Source organism: Phycodurus eques, chromosome 16 (genome assembly GCF_024500275.1).
Source record: "Phycodurus eques isolate BA_2022a chromosome 16, UOR_Pequ_1.1, whole genome shotgun sequence".
In the NCBI taxonomy this organism is placed as follows: Eukaryota; Metazoa; Chordata; class Actinopteri; order Syngnathiformes; family Syngnathidae; genus Phycodurus; species Phycodurus eques.
In genome coordinates this window covers 18,787,429-18,811,750 of record NC_084540.1, presented here as the reverse complement: position 1 = coordinate 18,811,750, position 24,322 = coordinate 18,787,429, and the positions used below count along the sequence as shown (strand labels likewise).

Below are 24,322 nucleotides of genomic sequence, written 5' to 3'. Positions count from 1 at the left end.
CATGATGGAGATAACAGCCATTCCCAAACATTCCCAAAAGTAGAAAAAACAAATCATAAATTCCCATAGGAAGTCATACAAGCACATCTTATCTTCAGGAGAGATAGCATCATTTAAAGCCCACACAATTCAAAGCCAGGGAATTGTGATGCCTTTAAAAAAAAAATAAAGCTTAGTTTTTCTCGACGACAATTACTGTATTATTGGATGCAAGGAAACAATCCAAGCCTTTTTTTCCGGTTTGAGAATATTTTTTTTCTATTTGAAATTTTCTTCAATTGACATGCACCTAAAATTGTATATCTAAATATATATTTAAAAAAAAAAACACCTATCTGGAAAAACATTTAACATACAAAATATACGTCATCATACATATATACATATACATATATATCATACATATAAATACAGATCCAGATACAAATTTTCATTCATCTCAATGGGACAAGGTGATTTGAGATGTTTTGAGTTATGAGCGTATGAGCGCTGTCACAGAACGAATTAAACTTGTATCTCAAGACACCACTGTATTCAAAATATAGTTTTCTTAAATCCGGCTACTTGTTTTAAAGCTTTTTATGCTGTTAGCTGGACATGCTAATGTGCGAGCTAGCAGGTTGCTGGGTTTACAGCTTTGAATTTTGGTTCTAGAAATGCAAAATAAAAAACATGACTGTTTTTAAATGTTTCTTTTAAAGGGAAAGGGAATTTTAGTTTAGTTTCATTACCCTTGCAGCTATCAGCGTATCAATCGAGTTGAACGTGTATTAGTTTTAAAGCATACCATGAGCAGATGTTCAGAGCTTATGTTATCACTGGCTGCTTTAATTTGTACGACAGCGCTGGGGGAATAAGTCAACTCGGTTTTAAGCACCGGTCAATCACATCTCTTATCGAGGCATCCACTTGTTTTCTTTTCATTCACAGTGGAAAAAAGGGGGTGTGGGGTGTGTGTGTGTGTGGGGTGATTTAATGAGACACGCATGGAATAAAGGAAAAAGGAGGAGGGGGGGGGGGAGAAATCAAAGCTGCTCGGCCACATCCTCGTCCAGCATAAACATCACAGCAGAGTCAACTTCCTCTGCTCGCATTGCTGCACACACTTCCTGAGGGGATCCAGATACGTACGGCATCACATTGCAGGCCGTCCTCTGCGAAAGCGCCCGTCATCTGCAATGTCCTCGTATTACTGTCGCTCTTCTATTTTGGTCACAGACGCACTGACACGTCTTCACTTAGTAGGTAGTGAGTAGTGGTAGTAAACAATACTGTATACTGGACCACTGCATACTCACGGTTCTGCACAAATCTGCGGATTTGTAGTAACTTGTAGCTACAACTTGAATCTACCGGTACAGTGATACTTTGAGATACGAGTGACCCGATTGACGAGTTTTTCTTGATCAAGAGATTTTTTGCTTTGGCTTAGGAGCGCACAAACTTGAGATACGAGCGCTTTATTTTGGCAAACTCAATTCAACTCACTTCTCAATAAGCACCACTTTCACAAATGGTTAACATTTCATCAAAAAAGAACGTATTAAGCTGTTTAATGCCACTTCCAGTTTAAGTTTATGGTCAAACAAAGCATAAAATAGAGAATTACACATTGTATATGTAAAACAACCACAGCTTTTTGCCTTTGGAAAGTCCGCTAGCTTAATGCTAATAAACAACGACCAAATGAATGGAAAACGCCGTTGACATGCTAACAGTTAGCATCAACAGTCACAGTTTTTGTACCCTGTTTAAGAAACTGTTTAAAAAAACAGTTTCTTAAACAGGGTACAAACTACTATATTATAGAGTGCTATCTTCCTTATTAAAAACATTGTTTTTTCCTTTCGGGGGCTGAAACAGATTAATGGCATTTTCATTCATTTCAATGGGGAAAGATGATTTGAGATTAGAGTTTTTTTAATTAAGAGGACGGACACAGAACAAATTAAACTTGTATCTCAAGGCACCGCTTTTGGAATGTAGATTTGAGTGTACTCCATCAGGGAGGCTGAGCTGCAAGGGCAAATGAAAGGCAGCTTTGGCTGGACTCGCACACACTCTCACAGTTCCAGGATTGTCTTACAAACCAACGTTATTATCGAGGATCAATCGTCTCACATTAGCCATCCGCACTAATTCAGTTTGTTCTCCAGTTTATTTTTGATTTGCGTACTCGACGGCAGCAGATTCATATCTCCTGTGGCCGGACCCCAATGGCCACAACCCTGCCGGCCTCCAGCATCTGTACTCTCAGTGACCGTGTAGCTAGGGGAAAAATATGGCTCTTAAGGCTCTAATTGAAGATGTGATTGGAGAGGAGAGGGGAGCGTAGGGTGGGGGGGTACAGCAGATACGTGAGAGTTTTCGAAGCCAGCGGCGAGTCCCACCCAGGGAGGCCAGAGAGGAAGCAGTGCAGCTGGAGGTCAAAGTTGCCTGGCTCACTTCATCGTCACTGTTTGTCTTCGTATTATTCCACTCGACGCCAACACACTGAAAAGAGCTTGACCTTGGATCAAGTCCAAGCACTCTTCTTTTTTGTCCCCTTAAGGAGATGCTGACCGGTACAAAGCTTGTGCAAGAATAGCTTTAACGATACTGTGCATTTCAATGCGTGGCATGAAGACCCACCAACAATTTGTAATCAGCGGTTACTTTATTAGGTGCACCTCGACAAGCTGATGACGCTGATGTACATTTTTCCTGATTGCAATACAACCCGCCAAAGTGGCGAGTGGGAGTGGTGGTGCTACACGCCACAGATGAAATTACAATGTACAATTGTACAATGTTATCGATCGGTATTTTCCTGATTAAAAATTGTGTCTGGAACGGATTAATAATATTTCTATGCATTTCGATGGGGAATGATGATTTGAGTGTTTTGAGTCTGAGACGAACCTGGTCACGGATCAAATTAAACTAGTATCTCAAGGCATCACTATGTCATAAAAACAATATGACTGTTCATATTAAAATGTATAAAGTTACTAATAACGTAAATGTGCTGGTGTTTTTTTTTTTTTTTATGTCATCTCATTGGATTGTGTAGGTGTACCTAATAATGTGGCCTGGGAGTGTAGTTTAGTGATCCTATTTCCACTGCAGGCGAGGCGACCTTTGGCAGGCAATAGCGAAAGCGCCCTTGCATCTGATCTATTCAATACGTGTCTATGAAAGGGAGCAGCTAAGTTGAACTCCCTGGGACTGGATGGGAATAATCACCCGCATTCTCATGATCAAGACCACCCGCCACCCGCCAACCTGACTCTCATCCTCACAGACTGTCAAGGAGGCTTCCTGGTGATGTCCAGGCCGGGTCAGAGACAGTGACCCGGGAAGTCGGGAGCTTTTCCGTCAATACTGCGGAGACAAAGAGGAGTCAGGGAGGATGGTGAACCTTTTTCCTGCTTATGTTATTTTGATATGTAGGCCTACCTGTTTTGTTTTCTGCTCACGCACTGATGAGGCTTCCATGTTTGTATTGGCCCATGAGCGTACCTCCATTTAAATTTTTTTTCTTGTAGGCAACAGTAGTCTCAGCAGCTTCTTTGGTCATTTCTCTCCAACGTGACTTTTGCACACATTGGACACAACATTAGGTTCACCTGTACTAAAGAGACACAAGAAGTGTATTACCATTTATAAATTATAACAATTCTAACAGTCTATATTGTTGAATGCATTTCTTCTATTCGGTCCAAATATTTGGTTATTCCCAGAAGGTTTACAAGGAATGTTCCCCATCGACTGCATGTGGAATGTGTTTATTCATGCTCTGTGTGCTTGTCCTTCATCTTCCCCCACAATAGCTCAGCGGAGAAATGATCGTCCTCAAGATGCATATCTAATCACGACCCGATTGAAGTTCAAGAGGTTTTCCACGTTCTGCCACTCCAACAAAAGCCCTTACATCTTGACGCAGGGTTCCGACCCGTCTAATGTTATACAAAGCATCCATCACAGGCCAAGAGGTGAGCCTCTGACCTGCAAGCATTGTCGCAACGGTTCGTTGTGGTTGATCCAAGAACCCTCAGCGGAATGGACAATGGAGTTTTCACAACAAAAGAAGACTGGGAAGATTGTGTTTGGAATCTCTGTAAACAAGTGTCCCCAGGCCATCCTGGATAAATGTCATAATGTGATTGTCTTCTGAGTAGATGAATGCAGTAAAAACACAGTCTAATTCTTGGTGATATGATAAAAAAAAAAAATCTTTAAAGGGGGAAAATTTTTTGCTAATTATTTTAACCTAATCTAAAACACTTCTCAAGTGTCATAACGTGTCTGTGAAATGCTTTTGTTAAAATACCCCAAGGATCAAGAATTACACTAAAGCAAAATAAAAAAAAAAGATTAAAAAGAAAGCCTACTAGAACATTAGAAAGTTCTTTGGAGGGGACACTTGAAATGGTGGAAGGCTGACTTCCATTTCATATTCATTTTAATGTGATTTATTCTGAACACACCCACATACCTCTTATATGAGGGTGTGCACATTGGTGCAACCACATTATCTCAGGTTTTTATTTTTACTTCCTCTCTCAAAATGATGAATTGAGTTGTATAGGTTATAGGCTACATTAATAGTGGAAAAGGTTTTGAAATGATTTGCTTGGTCTCATTTTTTGATTTCACAAAAATCTGGCATTTGAACAGGGGTGTGTAGACTTCTGATATTCACTGTCTGTCCACTGCACAGCCATAAACAACCACAAAGTATCCCACCAATTAATTATGGCACTGCACAGTGGTAACTTGACATATGAGCTTTTCCAAGTTACGAGCCATCACTTGGTTGATTTTTTGCTTCGTGTTGCCAGCCAAAATGTTAGTTACTAACGAGCTTCAGTTACATTCATCCATTAAATTCACCCATCCATTGTCTACACCGCTTCTCCTCACTAGGGTCACGGGTATGCTGGAGCCTATCCCAGCTATCTGCAGGCAGGAGGCAGGCTACACCCTGAACTGGTTGCCAGCCAATCGCAGGGCACATATAAACAAACAAGCATTCGTACCTACGGACAATTTAGGGTCTTCAATTAACCTACCGTGCATGTTTTTGGGATGTGGGAGGAAAGCGGAGTACCCGTAGAAAACCCACACAGACACGGGGAGAACATGCAAACTCCACACAGGCAGGGCCGGGATTTGAACCCCGGTCCTCAGAACTGTGAGGCAGATGTACTAATCAGTCCCCACCGTGCCGCCACCAGTGAATTTCTGTCCTATATTGAACAGGACAAACAGTCAAACGCAAATGCAAAATGAAAACACTTGCAAGGAACATGGAGCGAATGCTAACGCTCCACTTCGACGTTACTCACTTGACTGGAAAGTAGTACAGCGTGTTTGTGTGTGTGTGACATGGCTACATTACACTTTATAAAACCATTTGTTTGTCTTCACATTCTCTTGATATAATTTTAAAATACAGTGCTTCTTTTGATTAAAAACTTAACCCCAAAAAATTATTTTGTTACTTTTGTTACTGTGTGCATGAGCTGTCGACCGCACCCAAAATGTTCCTGGACCACTCAAAAGTACCGCAGGGTACCCCAATGGTCCTCCAAAAGATCCTTGTTCTGGGGTCAAAATGCTCTGTACAATAAAAGTTCACCAAAACAATGAAAACGTCATCACGGCCATCGGAGACGATTCACGTGACTGAACAATCTCTTAGCATGGCTCAGCGGGCGGCTTGGTGATGCCGCCTGTCGCCGTGGCAACCAGCGCTGGGTGTTGTCAGAGACGTTCCCTTTTGCCCTGACCCCTTCCCACGGTGGCGGCACACTTTCCCCCCCCGGGATTTTTTGCACGCAACATCTGCCCTGTCTGACACCCCCTCGCCCCTCTCAAGCCCTCCGAAGGACAGATGAAGAGCTTTGTGGGCATCCAGAAAACACCTGCTGAGTGATTCAGAGGTCAGCGTTAAAGACTTAGCTTGTAATTGTAACTTTCATTAACTCTTTCATAACATCGTACAGGCTTATTCACTAAATATAGTATAAAGTAGTACAAAAATGTTGATGAATTAGTCGACTTGACCTCTTTTTATAATGCCACGCTCTGGAAAGGTGCTTCTTGCAGCGACACAACTGCCAGTATTATATAACTTATACAGACAGTAATAGGGCTATACTGTATATATTTTGTGTATTATGGGCATAAAAATACAGTAGTTTACTACACTTTCACTTTTGACTGTAGATTTACTGTACTCACATTTAAAGGAAAAACAATATTAAAACATAATTTTAAAACATGAAGACAGACATCCTATAAAACCATCCATCCGTCCATCCATTTTCTGAGCCGCTCATCCTCACATGGGTCGCTGGAGTGCTGGAGCCTACCCCAGCTATCATCGGGCAGGAGGCGGTGTACACCCTGAACTGTTTTTTTTAATGTATGTTTTATATGTTTGTTTGTTAAATGTATGTTTTATATGATTTTTACTCATGTTCACCCCCCCACCCCCAAGTCAAACAAAGCCTTTACTGTCAGGATGCTTTATTTGTTATTTTGTTCTTAATGTAGTGCAAGGTTTTATACCAGCCTTTTCCCAGCTTGTCTTGTGGTCATGCGCAATCAGCATGAGTGGGAGTTCCCCTGCTGTGTCCATTCTGAAGGACTCAACCGGGCCTTCATCAATCTGCAATGGCATTCCCAAATAGCTCATCTACAATGGGACGTTCTCTCTTTTTCTGGGCCTCCCTCTCTCTTTTTTTGTGGCAGATGGCTTTGCCTCAGGGCTATTCACGCCAAGCCCCAATGAATTGTTTGTGCTCCAGGGATCAAGGCAAAGGACCTTTGCTGCTCCTCTTTCAGGGGAGCAGAAGTTGCATTTCACCTCTATCCTTCATTGTGAAACAAATAATATATAGCAAAGTACATAGAAAATGCTCTTATTTCCCAGCTATAAAGTTGTCTCAATATCAATAGTCCATAAAAAAAAAAAAGAAAAAGAAAAAAAGGAGTGAGAGGAGTGAGGTCGGGGGGGCACCAAATTAAATCATGTGGGATAGATGAGGGGGATATCTGATGGCTATTCTCGACACAAGTCGGGGTAGCCACCTTTTATTCTTTCGCTATCTTTATCTAGGTAGCTAGATCGATAGATTGGTAGAGAGTGACACTAGATCGTTGGTAAAAGAAAATACGGATCACTTTAAAAAGAAAATAGATGTTTTTTAGTAGTTCAAAATACTTGTTTCACTAGGTAGATAAATAGCCAGCGGAATTCACGTCAGCCAGCATTGCCATCGGCTAGCTACGTAAGTAGGTAGCTAATAATGATGGATGATATATAGGTAATAGATGATATTCTTGAAAAGTAAATATACTGGTTGTTGTTAACTAGTTCGAGCCATTTGGTACTCTAGGAAGCTACACAGCAAGCTGAATCTACCTCAACTAGCATTAGCATTAGCAATACAGAGGGATGATATTTAGAAACAAAATAGATAGCTTGATAGCTAAACATATCTGCTAGTGTTACGTTATAGAGAGTAATGATTTTTGAAAGAAACATTTATATAGTTAACGAGTGAGTGAGTTAGGAAGTTGTTTTAGACTAGCCAGATGGTGACCTAGCATAGGCTATTAGCTAGCCAGTATATAGATAGATATTATATATGTATGTAGTTAACTCGTCAGTGCCATTTATTTGTTTCGCAAACAAGCAAGAATTTGCCTCAGCTAGCATTAGCATCTGCTTTATGTTTAGTAACATCAAGCTTTCTTACCATTAGCTTCACGCAACTTCAGCTCTTTCTGTTGCTTGTCTCGCTGCTTGTGGTGTGGCGGTCAGGTTGGGATTGGGGGGCGCGTTTAACACATCTGTTGTCTCCGTGTGAGGCACGTCTGCTCACAGAGATGCTTTCATTGAGCCCAGAAAAGAGCACTAAGGGGGGCCCCCCTGATAGATAGCTCTTCATTCCAATGGGGAAGGGCGAGGGCGATAATGGGAAGAATGGGGGAAGCCATCAGTCCAGCACACCTCTTTCTTCATAAACCCTAAACATCCGTTTGAAAGGTTTAAACAACCTCAGTCGCAGCCTAATCGGCTTCAGCACGTTTCCCACCTGTGAGGGTGCTGATTCTTTACGATGTCTCGTGATGCACAAGGACAGAATTATCTGTAGTATGTTCCTCGCTGTGTTCCTTCGGCTTTTTTGTGTGATACTTATTATATCGATCCCAAAACACTTTGATATCATTTCAAACTCATTTTACATTACCCTTAAAAATAAATTGCTGACGGATGCAACAAGTGCGAGTGTACATGCACATGTGGCAAAGACTCTCCGTAACATCCACTTAACAACCCGGGCTAAACTTAGCTCCCCCACGACATACAAAGCTTGTCTCTCACTCAAGATGTATCATGTCACCATACTTCCTTGACACCAATGCCTGTACTACTCTCCAATTTGGACATAATAATTAGATTTCTAAAAATTCTAAATACAGAATTGTTTATTTTTTTTATATAGTTTTCTTAGCAGATATAGAAGGTGGGCAAAGAGAGACCCGCAGGCCACATAGAGCGCGCTCTGTTCTAAAATCTGGCCCACCAAGCATTTACATTAGCAAGAATTTACCCATTTTTACACCGTATTGGTTAATCCAAATTCATGTATTCTTTTTGTTCATTTATCTCATTAAATATTTGGTTAGTATATTTATTTGTAATAATACAAATAAACATTTTAAATATACATTTGATCCTTTTTATGTATTTTATTAAACAATTGGTTATTAATTATAATTAATCATAAATAATAAAATAAAAACATGAGAAGAAAGTATTTCATTTTTAAAATAAAGTATTTGACATATTTTAACAAACATTTACATCTTCAAAACTGTAAATGACCTGGCTCTTCTGTCTGTTTTTAAAATCAAACACGGCCTTTGAGCACAAACGTTTACCCACCCGTATAAAGATCATTTGAGAGTCGTTTGTCATTTGGGATTCGGAGCAGGCAGGCCAGTTTCATCCGCTGGAGTGGTGGGTCAGTGGGCGTGGATGGGTGGGAGGATGTTTACCGCGGCACTCGGGGCGCAACAGCAGGAGGAACGGAGGACAACACCGGGATGGAAAGACAAAAGACAAAACAATGCCCTATTTAAAGATGTCTCACTGCTGCTTATAGAGCGGCCTCGAGGCAACATGTCACCTCACCCTCCGCACTGCACATCCACAGTGAACCCTCGTTATTTGCTGAGATTAAGGACCAAGCCCTGACACAAACAGCAAGAAACTTGCAAATAATAGGCACCCCTAACTATATTACCAAACTATCATCCCAAGAAAGTTCGCGATTTCGAGCTCATCTTGCAACATTACCCTTACAAATAAATAGTTTATAGATTATTTGATTCTGAAAAAACGCAAAAAAAAAAAAGGTTTGTCGCTGCTTCACAATCCGTAAAAATACCATATAGTACTACTTTCTTATTCGCCATTTTATTACATATTTGACTCGGTGATACATGAATAGTCACATTTTTTCAATGCATTCTACCCTTTTACTGTGGAGAATATAATATATATAAAAATATCTATTTAGTGACCATAAACTTTAAAAAAAATTGTTTTACCCCTCACACACACTTTAAGAACATTTAAATTCATTAAAACACACTTATAACTTATGGTTAGGTTTAGAGGGTTAGGTTGGGGGCTATTCGACCGACAGATAGAATGACGTACAAAAGGCAAAGCAGGCATGCCGTCTAATAGTATCACACTGGGAATGTGGAAAATGTGGGATTCCACGATATCTATATGGACTATAATGCTATTATGTGCATAAATCCGAGGATCCGCGGTTATCATCCATTTAAGCGCTGATTATGACATCTGCACGGAAGCAAATAGAAGCTGTTACATCAATTAAACCTGAGATGCACCTCATGATATATTTCCCCCTTTTTGTTATCCAAGCAACATACTGTCCTGTCCTGACCCTCCTCTTATCTCGTAAAATGTCCCGGCCGTGTGCACGCCGCTATCCTCGAGCTCACGCACGCCCCACCCTGGTTAGTGTCTACACGCCGCCGCCGAGATCCCCCGTTTAAATCCAAACAGACACTCGCGGGGCCGCTCACAATGGCCGCCATTGTTCTGGCCTGAAAGGAGAGCATGTGCTTTTGCTAATGCCGCACTCTCCGGGACAACCTCAGACATTCAGCCTTTCAATCAAAGAGCGCCGTCACGCTTGGGCGACTTCCTCCGAGGTGCCTGGAGGTTGTGGGAAAAGAGTCCACGAGTGAGTGTGGCCTCCATCGTGGGAGGGCGACGCTCGATGTTCAGGAATTAACTGTAGAGCTCTGCTTGGTCATGTGACCAAATGCCAGCACTCTGTTGTGTCTTACTATAACACACAGACTCAAGGCTTTATTTTTATAGACAGCTCATCTGCGGCAAGGTGGAGATGCCTGCAGATTCTCATTTTCGTGCTGCGCGTGTTTGCCAATTTGGGCCAAATTGGGAATTCCGGCGCGGCGAGGGTGTGACCTTGGAAAAACGCCCAGCAGAGTGACAATTTGGTGGCAGAAAGTTGGTCAAAACTTGCATTAGACAAGGCTGGTCTCGAAAAACGGGCTGGTTTCATCAAGACAAGAAGTACGGTACGGTTTTTAAAGTGTTCCCTGAAAGGAATGTTTGGATGGGTTTGGTGTAGAGCAACAAGTCCATCAAACATATTTTGGGATGAACTTGAATCGATGCAACAAAGTCTTCCCAGAAGAGTGGAAGCTGGAGGACTATAACTGCATATTTTGTCTATTTTCACTTCCTGTAGGTGTCCTGTTACTTTTGTCCGTGTAGCGTGGCTAAATCCTGTCGTTGACGTCTCCCACGAGAAATCAGGAAAGCTCGTAAGCCGTGTCACTGCTACGCTTTCCCACGGCTACTAACGTACAATTACACCGGGGACAATTAAAGCATTCATCATCAGCTTTTGCAGTTACACTTAAAAAAAAACAAAAACAAAAAACATACATAACATTCTAAATCCATATTCTGTGTGCTGTTCGAACAATGGCTTTGGCTAATCCATTTAATATGAGAGGATCAGCCCAGCTGGGCTTACCACATGGGCTAAACTGCTTCTCTGCCGGAGCTTCGTAGGGAGCTGATCCAAAGCCAGCGGCGGGAATTCATCTTGGTGACGCAAGTACGGGGGATTCCCTGAACGGACCAGGTTGGACTGTATGGGAAGAAGGAGGGAATGCTCGGTGGGAAAATTGTCATTACCCCTGCACACCATGAGATACAGTACATACACTGTCAGAGAGGTATTCATTTAACAATATGTTGATATGTTTATTCAAATTTTAGTTACGATATTGAACCACATGGCGTAGAATCAAAATTACATTCTCAAAATATTTTGATAAAAAAAACATTTTCATTCACGCAGACAAATTCACTGGTTCATGTTTGTCTCTAAAACACTCACTGGCAAGACCCCAACGATCTTCGCTGTCTGCTCACCATGCATACCACCACCAGCACTCTCCTTTCCCAAAGTTGTATTAACCTCTTCCTTCCCAAAGCCCGCCCTACGTTTGGTCGATCTTCTTTAATGAAGCATTTCCATTGATTATGTTGACTATATTTTACTACACACCTCACGTTGAAAAGCTACAAGTAACTTTGCAATTTGACCTCCATCGTAACATGAGCGTTGAAGCAGGCAAATGACAGAACCTCAAAGGAAAGTTTAGTTTACAGTACACAATAAGGCCTGCATGTTGAACAGATTAAGCAGTGTGCCCTCTGCCATTAAGCGGCGTTTACATGATTGCTCCTCACTGTTTTCGTGTGGTAATAAAGTAATTGAAGTGGCCCTGCAGGCACATCTGCTTTTCATTGCCGCGGCTCCCTCTTTTTGTCTGGCCTCTCATGTTGCCGTATATCACCATTGGCCCCCCGCCGTGCACGCGCTCGCTAAACAACACGGACCTTTCCCAAAACATGAACTCAGATCTGCCGGAGTCATTTAAAAAAAAATAAAAAATAAATAAACAAAAACAAAAAAAATAGCCAGTGGAAATCTGGTAGACTGTGAAATTGAAGCAGCGTGCAATTCATCCTTGCGAGTTGGTCATGGCGCTAAATAGCAACAGATGCGCTATATATCGCAGATGGATGACCTTGAAATGGTGGCGCCATCTGTCATTGAGCTCTGTGGGATATACAGTGGCATCATAGGGGAATATTGTGACACAGTCGTCAAGTGGAGGGGGTGGGGGGGGGTGGGGGGGGCCCGACATCAGAGGCAAAATTCCCATCATGCACCTCCTGACAGTATAGGTGAATAATTGATACCCCACAAATCCCAGAGGCTCCTAATCCTGACACCCAAGGGAGTCCCCCTTAATACATGCTCACCTGACCACAAAGAGTATGAATAGGAAAACAACTCATTCCAAAGACAGGAACACCACGCATGGGATAGTGGTTATTGGTTAACATGTGTGCCGTACAGTTCTGAAGTTCTGGGTTCAAGTCTCCGTTCAGGGGCCTGATGCAGACCGCCACATCATTTTATGTGGCCGGCTGAAGCAAATGTTTCTTGCTAAAAATATCTCTTTCTTTCTTCATTCTGGCCAGAGAGCTCTTTTAAAATTCACGCTTTTGATTGTGATTTGTGACTGTACATTGATATGATCAGACCTCTGAAGGAAGCGATAATATAACCATGTGTCCCGTGACGAGAATTAGTCCGACGCCCTTGCTCTAAATCGTCTATATAGTCCAGGGTGTACCCCAGCTTTCGCCCAAAATCACCGACTTCAAACACTTACGTGAATACAGATATTTGCTGGTTGTGTGCACACGACTCAGAAGAATAATCATTAAGATGAATGGGAGCTTTTCATCCCATGGTAAAAGATGATTTGAGATACAAGTGTTTTGAGTTACGGAGCGTGGTCACAGTACAAATGAAACTCTAAAGGCACCGCTGTATTATAAAATATGCGAAAACAGGGCTTTATTTGGATACTTCAAAAAGCTTTCAAAAGCTTGCACGTGTATTAAAGGGTGTAAGAAACAATATCGCCATTCCAAAAGCGTTGAGATGATCACAGAGTAGAGAGGCTGCAGTGATTATTTGCCTTGTCAATGTACATCAGATGCAATCAGCTCTGTGAAAACAAGAACTAGAAATAGCAGGGCTTCAATTTAAACATCCGACGGAGCCCCTCCGATACCCCCCCGACCCCCCCACCCCCCACCCCAACCCCCCAGTGACGGTTTCTTGTGAGAGAAGTTGCGGTTTTGTTTTTAACATCACGACGGAGGAAGCCGAGACGACGGTTTGCTTTAACGAGCGACCGGGTGCAAAAAAAGTCCAAACGAGCCCGCGAGGTGGGACACACACACAAAGAGGCCTTTGGACGCGAGGAAAATGAAGGCCACACAGACGACCCCCTCCGCTTATTTTCTTGTGGTCCCTTTTGGACGCCTTCGCATGCACAAACGAGGACAAAAGAGCTTGTCAGGAGCACAAAGACCATTTCTAAGTTATGTCCCGCACGTCCCGCCATCCAACACCTGCAACGGAAAAGATGTAATTCCAAAAGTGACCTTCATCACGTAGCGTCGCTGTGACGTTGCCGAGGCGCCGAGCGGCTGCCCGTCGCTCCAAACGGGCCTTTGGTTAGCATCCCGGCACCGGACGGCGCTCGCTGGTGAAAGCCACCATTTGAATGATAACAAGTGTGCAGGAATGGCCGACTGCTCCCGGTTCCTCCCGTGGTCAGCGAAGAACAATAGAGGCCATTTCTACAGCCCGGACGCAGCTCTCGGTCAAATGAGCCTAAATGGAACGGAAAACACAAAAACAACAAGCCTGATTTGGGATTTAGATTACACAGTAAAACTGTCAGGGATGGTGGACGAGTGGTTAGCATGTAAGCCTCGCAGTTCTGAGGTACTGGTTTTGAATCTCACGGTTATGGTCTTCCTGTGCAGCGTTTGCATGTTCTCTCAGTGCGGATGAGGGTTTTCCCCCCCCAGGTACGACAGCTTCTGCCCTTTCCAAAAACATGCATGTTGGACCCATTGAAGATGACAATTTATAAAATTCCCAAAAATGTAATTTGTGTAATCTGAAAAAAAAAACAAATACACACACACACACACATACAAGATGTATATTTTCGATGGTCAGCATTTTCTGTTGAGTGAATGCTTGCTAGCTGTTGTTTTTTTTTTTCATTTTTACTTTTGTGCTAAAGTGCATTTTAGATTCTGTACTTTTTGGCTTTAACTTATGTACAGCAATGGTATAATTTTTCAAAAAATATATCTTTTACTTTTGTATAAGTGGAGGGAGACGAGCAAAAAATGCCATTTGTCAGTGCTACTGTTGTGTTTTTGACAAACAAACATCTTGACTCCTCTACTTAAGTACAGAGTGTGAGAACTTTTGCCACCAGGGTTCCTGGGCCCAAATAGTTTGAGATCGTGCTATAATTAACGCTTCCACTTGAGCGTGAACGTGCTGCCTTCAAGGACCTGTGGACATCGACGGCGGACACCCACGCTACCTTCAAGGACCTCCCACGGGGCGTGGCCATAATTGATATCCTATAAATTCGCTGTCGTGACCTCGCAGCCAGTCGCTCGTTTGCAATGCACCGCGTGGGATCTCTGCGCACTTAAGAAGTTCCCGTATGGACTTTGCGTTGGAAATTCGCTGCTTTCCTCGTATTTTTTTAGTTCAGTCATGTTGAAGAACAACGCGAAGAAGACGGCCGTCTCCGCGGGCACCGCGGCGGCTCTCTGCCTGCTCATGTTGGTGGTCGCCGTGCGGCATCACGGAGCTCGTGTGGCCGCGGAGAACACCGGCCGGGAGGAGACTCGCTCGCTCCCCGGGGATGAGGATGAGGCGGCGGCGGTGGAGGGCGCCGGTCACAAGGGATTCTCGGCATACTTCGGCAAGCTGAGCCGCGGGCGCAGGGAGGCGGAAAAGCCCGCCGCACGCTCCTCTGGCTCCGCCGGCGACCTCGCGACGCTCCCGGCCGAGGACATCGGGCCCGATGACCTGTTCATCGCGGTGAAGACCACCAAGAAGTTCCACCAGCCCAGACTCAATCTGCTCTTGGACACTTGGATCTCCAGGAGCATGCAACAGGTAAACATGAACTTTTATGATAATGTATCTCATTTCTATGTTTTGGGAATGATTTTCTGCAAATTTGGGAATGTTCACAAACCTTTATATAATTAAGAAAGAGACAAACTGTACAGCTCACGCACAAAAAACAAACAAACAAACAAAAAGTAAATTGATCTCGTCTCACCTTTGGGCCCGTTGAACACAAATCTATTCTCCTGCTGTATGAATGGTAACAATTGGCTATACAGGTGATTTGTACCTTCTGCCACCTAGTTGAGGAGCATTACATTGTTCTGCCTGTCACTTGCATAGACTGACAAACAACAATACATCATTTGTTGTTGCTGAAACGTTCGGCTTGTCCCATCAGGGTTGCCACAGTGAGTCACTTGCATTATTTGTTTGGCACGGTTGTTACATCGAATGCCCTTCCAGATGCAACCCACTCCTTTCTTTTTCTTTTTTTTAATCTGAGTTTGGCATATCGTAGCTGGGCGCTGGTCAGGAAGCGAAGCTGTCTGCATGAAAGGCAGCAGCATGATGCATACAGTGAAATTACACTGGCACAGTGTTGGCAAGTATTGAGCTACACCATGAAAGGTGGCTGCTTACATTTTTTTTTAATCCCCCCCCCAGAGGTGACAATGAAATAGGCTCTCAAGCCTCCCACCCCTGCATTGTCACTTTTTATCCTCCTCTAAGTGATGTGCCTGAGAACGACCGAAGAACTTTCAAGTAAGGGGACTCCCTCAATGCAGCCCCCCCACCGCCACCCTATTGTGCATCCTCTCTTTTCGGAGCGTCCCCTTGTGAATACACCCGCCGGGGGCAATGGATGCCTCCGCGGCAAGCGCAGACTCTCTGAGCGCCCGGTCCCCCCACTTTCGCAGTCCTTACAGGAACAAAGCCGGTCTTTTTTGGGGACGGAGTGGGTGGGGGGGGGGGGGGGTGCACTGAAGAAAAGCTTTCCCAGAACCTCGGCTACCCTCTCCCTTTCCATGGGAACGCGAGAGAGCCTGAGTCTGGGTCAAGCTTCAACGGAGGGACGGGGGGCTTCGTCTTCAAGTGGATGCCCGTGGGACAAAAGGGGCTGCATCTTGTCGGCGAGTGTGTGAAAATGTGGCCGGTTAAAGTGATTTCATCCTGCAGACAGAGGCGCGTCACATTGGTCTTATAATATGCCCGACTGAGCCGCCAAAATTCGAATTTGGGGAAAAAAATAAAATAAAATACACGAGCTGCTACAACTGATGCCCGGGCACTCGACAGTATGCAGACTGGCTAACTGTTAGCTGGTTACCAGACAGCTTCTAACCTGAGCTCACAACAGTCAACTGTACACTTTAATTCGCTGACTCCCAGGTCACACCTTTTTGAAGCCACACGCACTCAAAAGTCACAGATATCGTAGTACGATATTGCGACCCCAAGTGGACAACAATCATACCTGCACTTCACATGCACATTTTGTGGTTTAATAAAGCAATATCATTTTTATAAAATATGATTATAGGACTAATTGATAGGATAGTAAGTAGAATAGTCAATTCTAAAAATATTTGATAGGTGCGGTGTTATTTTCATGCAAGTCACTAGCCATGCTATGTACGTTAGCATCTGCTAGTTAAATGAATTACCATATTTAGTGGCTATTTAGTTGTATTGGTCATATTGTACTGAGAAGCCAGATGCTTCCCTATATTGTTTTCGTTTCTGGCTCCTTGGTAATACCTTTTGGGACGTTGCACTGGATTTGCTCATTCTCTCTAGTGTAAGCACTTACTGCCCCCCTTTGGATAATCCCACAGATTTCCATTTGGATTTAGGTCTGGCCTTTAGTTTAGATGCTCAAATGAGGCATCGGCAGCATTTGTGCATACAGTATTTTGGGTAAGTGGCCTAATTGCTGGTAATGACTGCAAGAGCAGAATCTTCTCTAGTGACAAGAGTCAAACATGTCCTGGAAGACAGCTGGCGAATGGCTGCGGCGACAATAAGGGACGGAGCGAGGCCACAATGCGAGAGGGAGTTTCCAGCGGGGAGGGCGCCAGGTGGTCAGGAGACACAGAACAAAGGATGTCCCCCCCTAATGGCGGCCATATGATGCTCCCGGTTCCCACCGCGTACATATGGCCGCCGCTCATTCTCACGCTCAGCTGATGAACATCTGTGGCGTCGCGATGGCATCTGTGCCTCTCTAATGCGGGTATTTATTTCTGTTTTTACTCCGAGTGGGACGTCTTCACCTTTTACTTGCGTGTAGCTTATTTTCCATCTGACACAATAGCACCTGTTCTTCTAATCTTTGAGACAGGGCAAAGTGCATCTGGTTAGAATCATGCGCAACAAGCCCTCATTAGCTTTTATTGGCCCAAATGTGTTCATCAATATTATAATTCATCCCATAATGCGGCAATTCAATTTGGGGCCTCAAACCTTTTCTGTCACCCTGTTTTTCTTTTAAACTCTTCATTTTAAATATAATTTTTATTTTAAAATATTTGAAAGGTTTGTTTCATTGAAAAGTATTAGCGTTTTTCTTATTTTAAAACAAACTTTATCAGGCTTTTCTTTTCAAAAATTTAAAATCTCAAAAAATATTTATTTTAAAATCGTTAAAGTATTTATATTTTTTAATTGTTTTTTTTTTTTCTATTTCAAAATGTGAAATTTGGCTTCCTTTTTTAATTTTGAAATCTTCAAAAATATATTTTTCATTGTAAAATGTTTTGTTGAAAAATATTAATATTTTTAAATGTTTCCAACCTGAAGTACATAGTGCACATTTTTTATCATTTGTTTCAATTTCATTATATAGTACAATATAAATTTTTGTGATTTTTAAACACTATTTACGACAAAATATTGAACATTGTCATTTTAAAAAAAATGATTTATCATAACCCAAATGTGGTTGCTAAATATGGTACCCAGTCTGATAAGAGAACATTATAACAATGTACAATAATAATAAGGCAGCGATCTAACAATGGGTGCTTAAAGTGGAAATGGGTGGACTTCAATAAAAGGGAGAGTGTGATTATTGTTTTGTTTTTTTTCTTTCAAAGAACACTTGTGTAAGGTTTTACAATCGGGTCAGGGCTACATGGGAGAGGGTGGTGGTGAATAGAGGGAAGGGTGCCCGCTGGTGCATTTCCTTCCTGTGGCGCTGGAGGCAGCCATGCAGGCACCACGCGCGTCCAGCTCAGACAGGGGCCATGCCGAGCCTTCCTGTGGTTTCAAATACACCCCCCTCCTCCCTCCCCTCTCTTATCTCTGCTGCACACACACTTGATTTGCATGTAGTGAAAGTAACTGCGCGTCTCCGTGTCAGTTTGGAAACAAAGACGGTGGGCCAGGGGGGCTGCTGTGCGGGGTTAACTCCTGCAGCTGTATGCAAATGCTGGCAAACATGTTGAGGATTTACCCAGCAGAGAATTTTACCCAGCATGAAAACTCACGGCATTGTTCTCTTCACAGCAGAGGAGGGGGTGACGTAGTCAGGGAGTGAATGGACGCATAGTTTTTGATTTACTAATCAACACTCGGATCCCAACCCCCCCTGCTTCCCGGCCCCGCCACCTGCCATTAGCTCGCCCTTCGCGGCGCCGTCATCCTGCAGTCTGCCCTGTGTGACTGAACAAATAAAGTCTCATGGCGGCGCGCTGAGTGAGTTTGCCGCACAAACAGCGCCAAATGTCAGTCATTGTGCGGGGATGAAGCGTGCAGAAAGAGGTGAGGCCCAGCATGTGGAGAACATTCAAACTACACTGAGAATTGGACCCGGAACCTCAGAATTGGGAGGCAGACATGCTGAGTTAATTTCTTTTAAATCAAAAGCTGAATCATTTAATATAATTTTGAATTTAAGTCCCCAAATAAGAACACCTAAGTCTAGTTTTAGGGTTGAACATTGGAATTTACAAGTATTTTTATGATGGTTTCGTGTCACAGTGTGGTACTAGTAGTACCATTTGTGGTACACAATAGAATCATTGCGCAAGTACAGTTCAGTTGTATTTAGCTTTTTAGTACAATATGTTTGCATTTAATTTTCAAGAACTGTGTACATGAAGGGAATGTGCACAAATGTCACAAAACGTAGCAAGCCCAACTTTTCCCGGCTCTCCAGCAAAACGTTCCACTCCCCTCCGCCACAATGTACAACTCGCACACCCTGAAAAAGGCGTGTACAGGCACGTGGCGCCAGACAAAGGTGGCGTGCTGCTCGGCAGGTGCCGGCTCACCTGAAGGGTAAACAGCTCGACTGTTAGCCGGCACCTGCCGCCATACAACAGTTCTTTGACGTCCGCAGTCACATATGAGCTAACACTTGGCTTGTGTTTGGGGGCTGCACGAATGGGTGTGAATATGGATGGATGGATTGGATGGGGGGGGGGGGGGGCGGTTCGGATGGTCTGCCTCCCCCCTTTAGTATTCCGTCGTCTGGGATGCTTCGGGGGCGGGTGTGCGGTTGCCATAGAGAGAGTGAAAAGTTGCACAAAAAGCCTTTATGGGAGCAGGAGGCTGTTTAACGCCGCAATGTGTTTTCCTCTGGCATAAAAGCACCGCTGAATGATGCTAATCGCTGTGCTTTTCATAAAGTAAACGAAGCAAGAGCTAGCATGGGGGGGTGGAGAGTACCGGACTTCACCTAACATTAGGTACACGCGTACCTCTAGAGCTGCATCACGTTTACAACGATATAAAAGATTACAAAAGACCCACATGGATATTGATCTACCTATGAGCAAATGCTAATGCTATCTAGTTAATAGACAATAGTTAATTTATTTGATGTAATTACAGGAAGGTGACCTACATTTCGCAATCTAGCTATGAATCTTGTTAGCGAAATAAAACTTTTTACTAGGTAAGTGACTTCATAAAGTTTCTTGTTCAAAACATTATGTAAACAATCATGCTAGCTTTTGATAATGCTCGCTGAGGTCTAGCTTTGTAACGTGTTAGCCTGGCTAGTTAACGTCATATATTTTCTTTAAAACAACAACAACAACAACAGGTGTCCATCTATCCCACTAGCTGTTGCTAGTGGTAGCAGAAATAAATGGAGCTAACTACCTATATATCTTGTTATTCTAGCTAGTTAACTCAATTTATTTTCTTTAAAAAAAAAAAAAAAAGTTCTCTATCCAGCTAGCTGTTGCTTGATATCTGAGGTTAATTTTTATTTTATTAATTATACAAATTATAATCCCTTCAGGGGAAATTCACCATGGTTAACTTGACTATCTTAACTAGCTGGGGCTACATTTAACTGGCTAGTTAACTAAATGTATCTTTTAGTAAGCGGAGGTGAGAACTACAACCACAATAACAAACATTGTTAAATTAGCGTCAATCAAAACAGAGCATAGTTTCTTTAAAATGGCAATTTTTTAAATTGGTCACATTATACTGTGCAAATGTACCTAATGTTGTGGCCTTTGAATTTGTCGAATCATTGACTAACGCTAACAAAATTCCCTTTGTTTGTCCGCAGACGTACATCTTCACAGACGGCGAGGACGAAGAGCTCAAAAGGAAAATCGGTGAGTTATACTGTGAGTATTTTTTTTCTTACCTCCCCACAAAGATACGCATTGTGGTACACAAGGGGGGGAAAAAGATGGCCTCGTGACATAACTCTTTTGTACATGTGTGGCCGCAGGGAGTCACGCCATCAACACGAACTGTTCGGCCGCTCACAGCCGACAGGCCCTGTCATGCAAGATGGCCGTGGAGTACGACAAGTTCATCGAGTTGGGCAAGAAGTGAGTGTCTGACACAGAGAGACGCACGCACATGCTCAGTCAGGGGTCTCACGATGCATTTGACACTCAGGTGGTTCTGTCACGTGGACGACGACAACTTCGTGAACGTTCGCGCTCTGCTCAAGCAGCTCTCGCAGTACCAGCACACCCAGGACGTGTACATCGGGAAACCCAGCCTGGACCGGCCCATAGAGGCCACCGAGAGGCTGGGCGACAATAAGATGGTGCGTCGACGACTCCTTTTTTAAGATTGTCGAGTTTTTATCCCACGCTATGGACTAACAAGACATTTCTCTGTCTTCTCTTTACAGAAACCAGTCAACTTCTGGTTTGCCACTGGAGGGGCAGGCTTCTGTGTGAGTCGTGGTCTGGCACTCAAGATGAGCCCGTGGGCCAGGTAAGATGAATACTGTCTATATTTACAACGGCAGCATGGTGAACTAGTGGTTAGCCTGTCTGCCTCACAGTTCTGAGGTTTAGAGTTCGAATCTCGGTGGATTTTATTTAATCCTCGTTGCACTTCTACGTCGCCAGCAAAAGCGCCTTTTAGCTTTATTTTTTTTGTTGTTGCTTTTTTTAAAAAAAAAGCATTCTTACCTTCGTGTGGTGTCACTCCAGCGGCGGCCATTTCATGAACACGGCGGAGAAGATCCGCCTGCCTGACGACTGCACCGTGGGCTACATCATCGAGTCTGTGCTGGGCGTCTCTCTCATCCGCAGCAACCTGTTCCACTCGCACCTGGAGAACCTGCAGCAAGTGTCCAGATCTGAGATCCACAAACAGGTGAGGACTAGACCAAACAGTAAAAAAATGTGTTTTAAGTTACAGTGTATTTGGGGATACCAACCGGTGGCAACACCGTACATCTGTTCAGTACTCTTAAAAAATACACCGACACTACGCAGCGATCCCACTTCACCGGCCTAACACATCTGTGTAGGAGCCATGTCAACCATGTTAATCACTTTAATCTGGAGTTAACACACAGCGTTGTTATATTTGAGTAAAATTTATGCATGACATCTTCAAGACACGTTTCTTTTTTTTTTTTTTTATGGTACTTGGTTAAAATTAAACACATTTTGATAAGATGTAATGACATTACAGTATGGGTACTTATCGGTGAATACTCAAATCTAAGTACTGTACTCATACTCGGTCTAAAAAAAAAAAAGTGTGGTGTTGGTGCACACCTAGTTATAATCCATTATATTCAAACGGTCGCCCTCCATTCTTTTCCTCAGATCACTCTCAGCTACGGGATGTTTGAAAACAAGAGCAATATCATCAACTTGAAAGGAGCTTTCACCGTAGAGGAGGATCCATCCAGGTAAGAGACCAAAACATTACGTACACCTGCACCTGATCTTGAATGCGACATCCGACAGCGACCGTTCTGCTTTTACAAAGACAACGGGATTGTATCTTTTTAAAAAAAAAAAAAAAAAAAAAAAACTTCTAGGGCAGGGAGGAAGCTTTGTGATGTCAAATCAGGGTATATAATGGATCTGACTGTACCATTGTAGGCCTTTAGGGCAAAAAACTGTATTTGGTAACCTAATATTTATTATACACACACACACACACACACACCTCACTACAAAAGGTAGCAGACCCGGGTAGGTTTTTCCCAGGCACTAAGCCTTTACTGTGGCACTCATTAAACCTTTTAAATTCAAAATTATAATGGCACATTACATGACATGGCCGTCCAAACGAAAGCATGTTTGAATATAAATTTCTGTATCAGCATCATTATCCAGATACTCATCAATACGGGATGGTCAACCCCTCCTAACTACCCCACTAATAAACCAATCAAATTTCCAACAGCGTTAATCAAAATGTATTCTATTTGTAAGGGCGACAGCTCTTGCAGGCATACCTACGGTATATGTGATAACATCATTTTGAAGTCCTTGTTTGACATCGAACCCCGTTTTCTCGTCCCTCCCTCCGGCAGGTTCAAGTCAGTGCACTGCCTCCTGTACCCCGACACCCTGTGGTGTCCACCCCAGGTTGCCTTCTAGGGCGACCGCTCCTCTCTCATCCTCGTCCTCCGTCTCGCCTCGGTATCTGAAAGGCGGGCGAGGACCAGTGTGTTTTTTTTTTTTTTTTTTTTTTTTTTTTTTTTTTGGTCAGTGTCAAGACCGCGTCGCCGCTGGGTTCTTCCAGCGAGCGCTACGTGGCCGTTTTTGTGTAAGTGGGCTGCTGTGCGGCCCGCCGCTTACGGGACTAGTGCGACTATCGGCGGCTATTTTTTATTTTTATTTTTTTTTGTTATTAAAGCTTTGCAGGCAATCAACTTAAGCTTTTTGTAAATATTGCTTGTAAATGTATCTTGCAATTCTTATAGAATGTGTTTCATATTTTCATGCCACTTTCTTGCCAGCTTTACGCCATCTTTTTTTTCCTTTTTTTTTTTTCCCCATATGTTAGCTTTTTAAAAAATGGAAAGTCAACTGAGCATTTGGATGACTCCGGACAAACGCTCCCATGTGAAGATTTTGTTGTGCTTTTACGTGAACAGAGTTATGACTGACCCTACGGTGGCCTGGAAGTGCAAAACAAGTTAACAAATTGTGAAACACTAACATTTCAGGAACCACAAAAGCAAAACACGAAACACTTTAACATTTCAGAAAACACCAAAACAAAACACGAAACACTTAAACTTTTCAGGAAACACCAAAACAAAAGCAGAAACCCTTTTACAAAATGGCGTACCAAATTACAATTACGGACACCCGGAAAGGGAGGGGCCAATTTCATAGACATTCTTGGAAATCCCACTGCCTTTCTCGGCAAGACCCGCGCTTGCTTCGTCTTTTTGTTTTCTGAAATGTTAGTGTTTCGTGTTTTGTTAATTTGTTTTCTGAAATGTTAATGTTTCACAATTTGTTATATTGTTTTGCACTTCCAGGCCACTGTACTGACCTCATCTGAAGTTCCTCAGGACGAAGCACTTTGACCCCTTCAAAAAGAAACAAACAAAAAAAAACAAATCTAAAACAATGTCCTGGAATGACTTCAGATTTGTGTCAAAACTAACAAAAAACCTGCAAAATCTCCTCAATTCATTTGTATATAACTTATAAATATGCTCCCTGCATGTATTACAATCTGGAGGGAAATAATGACTGGGAGAGTTTTTGGATTGTTTAGATTTTGAATTGTTTAAAAATTGCACAGCTGAATTTCAAATGAGCTGACGCTTGCTCTCGGAAAGACGCTCGCCACACAAGACTGGAAGCAGAGAAAATGGTGTAATTTTGCACACCCAAAACATGATAGTTGCACATTTACATACAGTAATATCATGCTTGCTGAGTTCTGTGAGGTGAGAACTTTAACCAGAGCAACGTCAGCGTCTCTGCATGGAGTCGACCCATATTGGG

The 24,322-nt window shown here is 43.0% G+C and overlaps 1 protein-coding gene and 1 long non-coding RNA gene across 5 annotated transcripts; one reads left to right on the top strand and one right to left on the bottom strand.

Annotated features, from left to right (window-relative positions):
• Positions 1-1,756: 1,756 nt before the first annotated feature.
• Positions 1,757-22,328, bottom strand: LOC133415242 (uncharacterized). Of its 3 annotated transcripts, none has more exons than XR_009770102.1 (7): positions 22,234-22,328; positions 21,521-21,714; positions 13,613-13,844; positions 11,109-11,225; positions 8,945-9,064; positions 3,439-3,613; positions 1,757-3,363 (listed from the first exon to the last, which is right to left on the bottom strand). It is a non-coding gene; the product is annotated as an uncharacterized LOC133415242 (long non-coding RNA). The 3 variants fall into 3 exon arrangements; XR_009770103.1 differs by having other exon boundaries at positions 3,439-3,608; XR_009770104.1 differs by having other exon boundaries at positions 21,521-21,671.
• On the top strand, positions 14,668-23,008 carry lfng (LFNG O-fucosylpeptide 3-beta-N-acetylglucosaminyltransferase). Of its 2 annotated transcripts, none has more exons than XM_061701152.1 (8): positions 14,668-15,164; positions 20,653-20,701; positions 20,821-20,923; positions 20,994-21,147; positions 21,235-21,320; positions 21,542-21,707; positions 22,169-22,254; positions 22,888-23,008. In XM_061701152.1, the coding sequence occupies exons 1-8, from the start codon at positions 14,757-14,759 to the stop codon at positions 22,952-22,954; spliced, it is 1,119 nt and encodes a 372-aa protein (XP_061557136.1). In that variant the 5' UTR covers positions 14,668-14,756; the 3' UTR covers positions 22,955-23,008. The 2 variants fall into 2 exon arrangements, with proteins under 2 accessions (XP_061557136.1, XP_061557135.1); XM_061701151.1 differs by having other exon boundaries at positions 20,653-20,713.
• Positions 23,009-24,322: the final 1,314 nt, after the last annotated feature.